This window comes from Condylostylus longicornis, unplaced genomic scaffold (assembly GCF_029603195.1).
Source record: "Condylostylus longicornis isolate FDR11 unplaced genomic scaffold, ASM2960319v2 ptg000055l, whole genome shotgun sequence".
NCBI lineage: Eukaryota > Metazoa > Arthropoda > Insecta > Diptera > Dolichopodidae > Condylostylus > Condylostylus longicornis.
This window is the reverse complement of record NW_026578024.1, coordinates 315274-326680: the sequence shown is the minus strand read 5'-3', so window position 1 is coordinate 326680 and position 11407 is coordinate 315274. Positions and strand designations below refer to the sequence as shown.

General features: G+C 31.0%; 2 protein-coding genes across 2 annotated transcripts; one reads left to right on the top strand and one right to left on the bottom strand.

Moving 5' to 3' along the window:
- Positions 1–8271: 8271 nt before the first annotated feature.
- Positions 8272–10452, top strand: LOC129611779 (BRCA1-associated protein). The gene is made up of 5 exons (XM_055525085.1): positions 8272–8447; positions 8511–8829; positions 8893–9063; positions 9124–9930; positions 9993–10452. The coding sequence occupies exons 1-5, from the start codon at positions 8381–8383 to the stop codon at positions 10312–10314; spliced, it is 1686 nt and encodes a 561-aa protein (XP_055381060.1). The 5' UTR covers positions 8272–8380; the 3' UTR covers positions 10315–10452.
- Positions 10453–10481: 29 nt separating this feature from the next.
- Positions 10482–11159, bottom strand: LOC129611780 (mitochondrial pyruvate carrier 1). Its single transcript, XM_055525086.1, has one exon. It carries the CDS (start codon positions 11054–11056, stop codon positions 10694–10696), a length of 363 nt encoding a protein of 120 aa, XP_055381061.1. The 5' UTR covers positions 11057–11159; the 3' UTR covers positions 10482–10693.
- Between the last annotated feature and the right edge of the window lie 248 nt (positions 11160–11407).

Genomic DNA, 11407 nt, shown 5'->3' with positions numbered 1-11407 from the left:
ATCATTGCTATACGCAGATGTTCCTTAGTGAACATCTTTTCCAAGACAGTCGAAGCTGCCCTGATATGATGAGGGTTCACCTAGGCCATCCCAGTTCCTTCCTCCCTCTCCGTCTATTGTCTTTTGCTAGTAGGGTGATTTTCAGGTAAGCTCTGAAAGACCACTTCTTCTGGAGATGGCCCTTTAAGGAAAAGGAGAATTAGCTTTATCTCATCTGCTATCTCCGTTATCGATCTTCCAGGAATCGTTTTTCTTCGGATGTATCGAACTCATCGGACAAGCCCTCCTCGTCGCTTGTGACCCGGTCTATTTTTGCATCAGAGATTTCTCCGACCCAACAGCTGCCAGACCAATGCCATCAGCTCTGCCCGCTTTCAGCTAGTGTACGGAAATTTTCCCGAAACGATACCTCAGAAGTGTCCCACCTTTTCAATGGCGCCTGCTATGCGCCGTCGGTTCCAATCTTCAGTACCTGACTTCCTCTGTCTTTCTTCTGGCCTACCAGTTTCCAGACCCAGGTCCATATTCCCCTCTTCTGTGCCAAGATCTTGCTCCACTCTTGACCCGTCACAAAGACGGTGATGACTTGGGACTTGAGGATGGCATCTTCGATTTCTACAGACAATTCTGAGCCTTTCCATGCGCATAACGTTAGTGCCTGTCTCACTAGCAATCTGGCAGTCCCTTCGTCTACACAGTCGACAAGAATCATTCCCGGTTTGAAGTGTATTCCCTCAAACTGGAAAACCTCGTCCCAGTCCTTGATTACCCTGTCGATGATAGCCTCCTCCAACTTGGATAGCTTGTCGCCAAAACTGAAACCTTTATGACTTTGACGGCCGCAGCACAGCTGACACTCGGAGTAGCACCCGGAGCTTCAATATGCAATATTGACAGTATTTGCAATATTGTGTTTTTTGAACAAAAATTGTCGTTAACAAAAAAAATTTATTTATTTTGGGTCAAACAGTGGTAAATTCTATTTCAGGAAAAATAAAAATTAAGAAAAACAAAATACACTTTATAAAATAAAGAAAAAAAATACACTTTATGGTTGTTTATGAGTGCTTATTACCTCATTATGTTCGTCCGTGCATATGTTTACAAAATGTTACAAGATAGAAAGCTGAAATTTCATATGTGCATAGATCTTTTAATTTAATGCGTTTTAAAATATTGTCGCTTGTAATATTTTTTACCAAATTTTATTTCCGAAACTACAAACTTTTTCAAATTTTTATAAATGCAGAAAACTAACAGTAAATGCTATACCATTAACAAATATAATTATTTTTCTTAACTCACAAAATTGACCCTTAAAATCCAGCATTAAGTTAACGCCTCTCTAAATTTTTTTTTTTTTGCTTTGTTTCAAAGACTGCATAAATTGTTTATCCTAAATGTATGCATTCCTGGAAATAATTACAATCCATTTGTTTGACCCGACTTCATTTGTGAATTAGGTTACATATTATGTACGTTTAATCTGCACTCTATACTTCAAAGTTTTCCAGCGTCTGCGCATAGATGTCAATCTGATTAGGATTGGACATATGTATGTATATGTACATATATTTTTTAAACATTTTATGTATATGAAAATTGAACAGTTATGGTTTTCGTTTTTTTTCAAAAAATTTAAAATATTTTGGTATCAAATTTTTTGAATTTTTTTGAAAAATAGTAGAAGGTAAAAAGTCTTTAGGTGAGACAATCAATAGATTTAATTATGAATAAGCAACAATTAAAAGTTAGAAGGAGGAAATTTCATGGGCTTTAAAATGAGTGCCTAAAGTATTGAGTGGCCTACCTGTCATATTTTCCGAGTTATAAGGCAAAATGTGAAAATTGGACGCTTTTCATGAAATTGGAATTCATTGAACTTGTCACCTATAGTAACAATGTTAAAAATGTTTTATTATGTTTTGTTGCAGGAGTAGCATCGAGACAAGTTTCTCCTAATTCCCCAAAATACACGTATTCATAGCAAATTCTTAATTTAAAAAAACTGCGTTTATTTTTTTTTGTTTGTTTTTGTATTGTTTTATTTATATTTATCGTTTTTCTATTTTATAACATTCTTTTATACGAGTACTCTTTTATTTATACATATCAAATGTACATACGCATCACAATATTAAAGAAAATATTGTATACATTATCCATAATATGCCATTTTTTCTCTTATTTTTTCTTATGTTTTATTTGGATTATGTATTTTGAGTTATTTTTTTAGTGCCGTGTGAGGCATTTTTCAAATATTTTTAAATTGCACATTTTTGTGCATTTTTCTGAGCAGCATTTTTCACTTGCGCGTAAGTGAAATGGAAACGAACATGCTTCATCCTTTCATATTTAATATAAGACAGCGTTTAATTTGGATGGAAATTTGATTAAAATTTGATGTGTAAAAATCAAGCAAAATCGTATAAGAAAAATAGAGTTTTATCCAATTCTCATTTAACTTTTTGACATTAAAAAAAAATAAAATGGCGAGGACAGATTTTACTCGTTAAGAGTGCAGTGATAAGCGGTTTAATTGAGAGCGAGAATATCTTGCCTATATACATACATACATATATATGTATATGCTACATCTATATCTGGAAATAAATTCAATGAAAATTATATGTTTTTAATAATTTATTTACTTTGCAAATTATTTTTCCTTAGAATTAATTATGTTTGATTATACATATATGTTTCCTATGGTTTTAAATTATTTACTTTTTCTTAAAATTTTTATTTCTCACTGAACGTATTTTTATTTTTCAAATTAATCACTTTCACTTTGTTATATACTATATATCTACTTCGATAAAAAAATTAAATTTAACACCAGATTTGATCAAATAATGCTTGGTATGTAAACAGCATTTCTCATCCAATATCATAGTTGTCAAATTTAATCGTCAGATTTTCTGCTGAAACGGTATTAATTTATTGCGTTATACGTACTTTATTTAAAAGAGTAAAGTAAGCGAGTTTGCAGCAAGTAGTATTATTATTATTTCATACGAGTATATAAAACATGTACACCGACACTAATTTTTTCCAAGACTATATATTTTTATTTCTTTTATTTAACGCGAAAAAATTTCTAAAATGAGCTGCGGTATCTTTTAGCTCTCACAGAGTTTACATAATATAACAATATACTCACCGTTGAAACCCTAGTACATAATTTGAATATTTGCTCGTGCATTTATTTTTGTTTATTTTGACAATTCGTTTAACATTGTTCGACAAAATCAGAAATTAAAGGGCTTATTATGGTTCGCGAAACGAATGTCATTGTTCTCAAATTCGTCTAAATGTTATTATGGTTCGCTAGGAAAAAGTGTTTGCTGTCGAGATTTCAAAAAAATTACATTCGAAGCTATTAAAAAATAAAGGAAGTGAGTAATATGGATTATAAATATAAAAATATTTTTCATAAATTTTATATTTAATTGATATCTTAACATTTTTACTTTATGAAATAATGAAAATATGTTTTCATCGAGTGCCGATTTATTCTATTGTGATGAGTACACCAGTAATTGTAGTGAAGACGATGCAAATGCAAATATTCGAAGGACACGAAAAGGTATAAGGGATTAATCAAATTCATTGGAGTTACAAGAAACTGAGTCAGTATAATTGATTTTTTTGGAGGTCCCAGAACGTTTGACTCCATAGCAAAGTTCACATTTCCTCTCAACATACTTTTATTGAATCCAAACTTAACTCTACCGCGAGCTACGTCCTGATTGCTTTACATTACTAAAAATTTATGAATTATTATCTTATGTATTCGCAAACGCTCCTTTTGTTTTGCCATGAAAAAAACAAATATTTTTATTACTTGCAATAAATGCTGCAAAGATTTATCAAATTTTTTTGTTTTCAATAAGATTTAGATTAATATAAAGAACTAAAAATTAAAATTTATTTTACTACTAATGTTTTATCTTTTTTCACAATAACCTCCACCATAAATTCTTAAAATAATATAAAATATCAATTGAAAATCACAACAAAGTTTTAAAAATTACTTGTAATCACATACAATTTTTATTCGCCTAGTTTTAACATTTCCCTCGAAATAACTTTATTCGCTTCGCAAACCAGCAAACTATAATACCATTTAAGCGAATTCGAGAACAATGATATTCGCTTCAGAAACCATAATATTCCCATTACCCGCCTGTGTAGGAGAAATTCACTCGTACTTTATTTGGATTCCGGCTTTGTTTCCACTCCAATTGCAGCTTTCCACTCTTCTCTAAGATTCCCCTTTTTTCAATCTGAAATTCGAAAACTATTTTCATGAACTGTAACTCCAAATTAAGTTAATTTTAAGCAACTTGCGAGATAAATTGCTTGTTGGGGTGTAAAAGAAAAAGTAAAATATTTTTGTATCCAGGGTTTAAATGCTAAAAAAAATAAACAAAAATAAAAAATTTTTAAAAGAAATTTACTGTTCTTGGTATAACAAAAATAGAATTATGAGGGTAGAAATGCAGAAAAAGAAACTACTTAAGTTTTTGAGGCTTCCCAAAGATGAAATAGTGTATGCAAAGTGGTGAAAGCTTGTGATATAAATAAACAGTGTTTTTTTATTTTGTTCATAATCATAATACAAAATCATAAAAAAAAGTCAATTTTATACATAAATTAAATCATAAAATATATAATTTAATTTTTGTTTTTAGCGTGAAAGTATTTATAAATTTAAGAAATTGGAAATTTCATGACAGAGAACGCCTTTTAAGTGTACTCGTTTTTCCGTCGAATATATTCAGTAAATATACAAAGGCCTCCTTTGGAAATCTGTAATAGTTTATAAATCTGTGAATAAAATAAAATGTTTGTAACTAACTTACTTGAAACAAGTAAAAACGTTTCAGTCGGTATAAACCGATTGAATTATACCCTGCACCTTTGGTTGTTGTATACCAATTTCTCGAACCTGTGAAACCATTCTATAGAAACTTCACGGATATTTCTGACATTTAACTGGACATCCAACTGCCAAGTTTCATGAATCTGCTTTATTATTTTTCCAAATATTTAAAATTAGCTTTTGGAATTGTATGGCAAGTACCCGAACCTGTCAAGCAGTTCCACTAAAACTTCACAATTATATCTGATCTATAATTGGACACACAACTACCATGTGTCATAAATCTAACTTTATTATTTTTACAAATATTTAAAATAAAGTTTTGAACTTGTATAGGAGCTGCTCGAAACTGTCAAGCAATTCCACCAAAACTTCAGAAATTTATCTGGCATATAACTGGACGCACAACTGCCAAGTTTCATGAATCTGACTTAATTACTTTTCCAAATATTTAATATTAGCTTCTGGAGTTATAAGACAGGTACCCGAACCTGTCAAGCAATTCCACTAAAACTTCACAAATATATCTGATCTATAAGTAGACACATGAATGTCAAGTTTCATAAATCCGACTTTATTATTTTGCCGAATATAAAAAATTTGCTTTTGGAGTTGCATGGCAGCCACCCGAACCGGTGCAGTTATCCCATTAAAATTTTTAGAGCATATGTGGAATATAATTGGACGCATGTGTACAAAATTTTATATTTATACCTTTATTAGTTTTTGAAATATTTAAAATAAAGTCTTTGAGTTGTATGGCAGCTACCCCAACCCGTTGTCTGAATTAGTCCAATTACAATAGGGTTCGTCCTTGGCACAAAAGAAACAACTTGTGAAAGTTTGGCGTCGACTGCATTATTCACAAATTCTTTTCACAAAGTGCAGGGTATAAAAATTATGGTATTGGCTTACACTCCATTTGACAAATTCAATGGATTAGAGCTGTCGCTAATCTTAAATCTCTTGATCCTTAATTGTTGTTTTTTTTAATTTCATCACTACCGAAATGAGATGAATCCGTAAACCATAATGCAAATGTCATTTTTTATTATTTAAAAATATAAATATGTATACTGAAAATTTTTTTTAGTTTGAACTTTACTCGCCGAAATTTCTTTTTAAAATGTATCAATTTCACTTGAAACGTTTCATTTTCGATTATTTCTCGCACTCACGTCGCTCGACAACCAGAATACCACATTTCAAATGATGTGATAACGACAACGACAAATGCCACGTAAGTGACGCGACAACTAAAATAAGGCTCATAGGTATGCCATGTCAGACACTTTTGAATTGAAAATGTATTCATGTTTTTATACCGTTTCGTTTTAAGTTGAAAATGAAACATGTACACATATTCATTTCTGCATTTCATATTCAAATGTTAACCTTGGTTATTTTACAAGTGAAACACACTTTTAAAAACATTTAAAACTATAGAAGTGAACTTATTTAGTTTTGATTGATATTAATTGCAATTGAAAAAGTGTAACCATTTTAATACTATGTAGCAACATTTTAAATGCTAACGTTTTAAATTAACTAAATTTTCCCTGGCTTAGTAAAATAAAAATAACACAAAAAACTTTCAAAGGAGTTTTATTCGAAATGGCAAAAATGAAGATATGATGTTTTGACAGAAAACCCTAGATTTATCAAACATAAATTAATACAGTAGCCACGCGTTTATATGAACTAATTAAAGCAAAGCCAATTCATATAAACGAAGTTTTCATATAAGTGGGGGTAAATAAAAGACATTATTTTTACGCTAATTGAATGTGTTATGTTTAATCTCAAATAAAAAAAAACACAATTCATAATTTCATAAATAAAACAAAAACATTCAAAAAACAAAGTTAAACTGATTTTAACCAATACGTATGTAGTCTGAAATTTTTTTTTGAACACAAGGTGCTTGTATTTGTTTTAAAACAGCTTTTTCTCGTAACTTTCTGAGGGTTTCTATATCCTTATAATCGTCAGAATTTTCCGTTGCCCATTCTAAAACCGTATTTATTGCTTTTATTGCATCTATTGTTGAAATACATACAGGACTGGATGCGATTTCTGTTGAAGATGAAATAGCATCATCGTCTTCAAGCTCACATTCAATATCTGTATTCCATCTTTGAACATCAGCTGTAGTAAAGTTAACCTAAGAGTTTTTCGTGTACCAGGCCCCAAAAAAGTGTAGCTAATTGCTTTTATAATTCCAATTTTATTTTTATTAATGTTACATAAAGTCGATTTTGCCACATTATATTCATTTGCTAAATTAGTTACAGTTGCACCTCTTTTTAATTTTTCTATTATACACTGTTTGTCATTAAGCCTTAAAACTTTGCGTATTTTACGAACCATAGCGAAAATAATACTGACCTACAACAATATTGCTTAAAACAAAACCAAAAATTGAAATGTTTATGTATTTTTAAGATCATGTATGAACACAAAAAAACCGTTCAAGAATCAACATGCAGTTTCCCTGATAGCAAAAATTCGGCGATTTTACCAAAGCATAAAGCAAAATACAGATGGCTTTGAAAGATTTGCATGCTATCTGGGTATCAATTTCATATTCTTCATATTTTTGGTACCGTAAATTTTTATTTGTATTTATGTGATTACGATTTTAAATAGAGAAAAAAAAAATGTTCATATAAAAGAGTGTGAATTTTTTAAGTGTTCATATAATAGAGTTGTTAATGTCAAAAAATCGCTGTTCATATAATCCCGATGTTCACATAAAGCGATGTTCATATAAACGCGTGACTACTGTATTTTTCCGTTATGCAAAAAAAAAGAAAATTTTTATTTTGAACTATATAAGTGTGAAACTTTGAGAAAATCATGAGAATTCAAAAGCATTGTGAATCCATTTTCCTTATCTTATTTTATTTTTAATAAAAAAGTTGTGAACAAAAAATTATTGATGATGAAAAATTTTTTTTTGAAAAATAAAATCTTCTGACATAACTAAGAAAAGCATATGTTTTGACAGCTTTAAGATTTTAAAAAATTTTTAAAACACTAAATTTTAGTTTACAGAAACTTGAAAAAACTTTAAACATTGAGAAGATGAAAACGTCATCATTTCCTCTCATTTTTGTAAAAAAAAATTATCCACATCGATAATTAGCGCCCATTAAAGTTAAATGGTTGAATGGTATTTTTGTGGGAAGTGACCGTCAATCAGTATCATAAACGCTTTGCATGCAAAAACTTTTTTCAAGTTTTATAAGGTTTTTAGAAATTTTCTTATATCAGACAGACCTAATATCAACTATCGATATTTGTGGTACGCTATCGCAACAAGAAGAAACAAATTCTTTACTAACAACGATATCGATTCTTTATATTAATCACTCATCTCTATCTTAGCTTAAATCAGCTGACACGATAATAGTCGATAGCAATTAATTTTATGTACAAAAAAATTTTGGAAAATTCATAAACAAAGGAAAACAAATGTTGCGTCAATAAATGCCTGGTAAAATTTCTTTGTGTATAATTAAAATTGAAATTGACTTCGATTATCGACAAGATCAAAGTATAGTTAAAACTATTTTGTAAATTAAAATTTATCGACTTAATTAAAAATTTTCTTTGCTAGTGGCAGAACATGGAGCCGCATCAGTTGACTCATCTGCAAGTAATTCTCGAGCACAAAAGGAGCGTGAACGTGATAGAGGGCTGCGAACAACTTCTGGAATAATTATTGAATCTTATGAAAATCAACAAACTAACCCAAAACCGCCTGTCAGGGCTATATTACCGACAGGATCAAGAGAAGTAACACCGCTTGAAGACACAAATTCAATTGATCTACCGTTATCCGCGACTAATACAGAATTTCCAAAAGAAATAAGTTTTTTTTCTGGAAACCCTTTTGTTGAAGTAACTAATGGTATTATTCATCTTTTTAAGAAAAAGTAAAACAAGTTTTTGATTTGATGTTGAGTTTGCATGTTGACTTTAATTATTATGGTTTTTAGTGAGAGAAAGGAAGTTGAAGACATACCAAGTTCTCAACTTTGTTTATTAGCAGTACCAGCGAGTTTAAGTTGCCATGACCTGCTAAAATTTGTTGCACCTTGCCATGAATTTATACAACACATAAGAATTATTAGAGATGGTAGTCCAAATCAATTTATGGTGATACTAGAGTAAAAAACGAATAGTGCAAATCGTTACCACGCGTGTATAACAAATATATTTCATTTTAGATTTCGATCTAATAAATCGGCTCTGGAATTCTATAAAACTTACAACGGAGCAGCCTACAATTCGATAGAACCGGACTCTGTTTGCCATGCTGTTTGGGTTTCAAATATAGAGTGGGGTGATGATGGACTTCCGCCGTTGGGGCATACGGAACTTCCAAATTGTCCCGTATGTCTTGAACGAATGGATGAAAGCGTTGACGGAGTGTTAACTATTCTTTGCAATCATGCTTTTCACGCGAATTGTTTGATAAAGTGGGGGGATTCTACTTGTCCCGTTTGTCGACATGTTCAAACACCCGAACTAATGGAGAATTCTGTTTGCATGGAATGCGAAGGTAATGAAGCGCTTTGGATTTGCTTAATATGCGGCCATGTAGGTTGCGGTCGATATCAAGGAGGTCATGCTGCGGCACACTATCGTGCTACCAATCATACTTATGCCATGCAGTTGGGTACCTCGAGTGTTTGGGACTACGCGGGAGATAATTTTGTTCATCGTTTGTATCAAAATAAGACAGATGGAAAACTCGTAGCATCACAAAATCCTCATGGAAATGGGGAAGAAGATGATGGAAAGGAAAAAATTGATTCCATGCAATTAGAGTTTACTTATCTCCTCACATCGCAGTTAGACACTCAACGTAAATACTACGAAGAAAAATTGAATTCAATTGAAATGGACTGGGCGAAACAAAGGGGAAAAACTGATGAAATCTTAAGTAAATTTGTAGATATGGAGCAAAAAATTCAAATATTAACAAGAGAAAAATCATCTTTGGAAAAAAAAATCAATCAAAATCTAGCAAAGTTAGAACTTTTAAATTTCTTATTTGAAGCATTTTTGTCTTTACAATTTTATTTAATTCCAGACTAAGAGAAGCTCAGAAGCAATTGGCAGAAGAATGTCAAATGACGAAAGCGTTACAGGATAATCAATCTACTTGGCAATGTAAATATGCCATCTTGGAAAGAAAATTTAAAGAATACCAGGAGAAAAAGGAATTAGAATTGACCGAAGTCAAGGAACAACTACGGGATATTATGTTCTACATGGACGCTCAGAGCAAAATTGCTGAATCTGACATGAAAGAAGAAATAAAAGAAGGCACAGTGCTTGTTCCTCCAGCCCTAACAGATAAAAACGGACCTAGTTCAAATTCAAGTAAAAAAGGACGTAGAAAAAACAAATAGTATTCCAATTCCACCTTTAATCTGCATGATCTCTTGAAAAACGTGGATTTATACATTTTGTCGGCTTGGAAATTAATCTGACAAATACAACTGCTATTTAAAATATAATGTATGTAATTAAAAATAAAATTGCGTATATAAACGTTTAGAAAAGAAAAACATTGGCATATAAATTAATCCCCTTCTTATTCAATTTCTAATTAAATTCTATTTACATTTGACTTCAATATATAATTCAAAAAGCTACAATTAAAATTATAATAGGAAGGTGCCACATAAATTAACATTTTTACAAAATTTTCTATCTATCATTTGTTCTCCAATTATTGTATACGAGAAACAACTTTATCCGTATTTTTTGTTACTTTGTAATTGCTGATCAATTACCTTGTTTAAGATCTTTGGATGAACTTAAAAAATTATAACTTACAAAACGAAGCCCCTGTGTGGTTTGTGCTGTAACATTAGTGAGGTGGCACGCAAATAATAGCATATTCCTTGGCTGAACACACCATGCAAATCTCATAAAAACAGAGGAATACAAAATCAAAGCAGTTGTCATTTTACCACTAATAAATTTGGGATCTTTCGTAGAAATATCTGCAATTGCTGCTAGTGGTATGCCCCAATTAGCAACGGGACCCCAAAAATGTGTACTCATTAGATAGTCTCGAAATTCTTTACTTTTCAAATTAGCAAAAAATTTTTGAGCTAATCCAGAAAATTTTGGTATTTGTGACATTTTGATTCGATATATTAATTTTTGTCTTTTATTCTACTTCTAGTTACGTAAACTACTAATTAAATCATTTATCCACTGTGTGGTGTAGTGTCACAAGTCACACTTCGGCCTTTAATTTTCACATAAATTTTCTATTGTCAATTAGTTCTGTTTAGAAATGGTAGGTGGCGGATTTGACTCTGATACAGAAGAGCTGCCACTTTTAAAAAATTTTAGCCAAATTTAGAAAAAGGAACGAAATAATATAGATTTGGCAATGTCAACTCTGCGTACCCGTAAAAATGTATAAACTTATCATAGCCTTTAAAATTTTCAATTCATGAGTAAATTATTTTTGAAGTTATTTAGTAG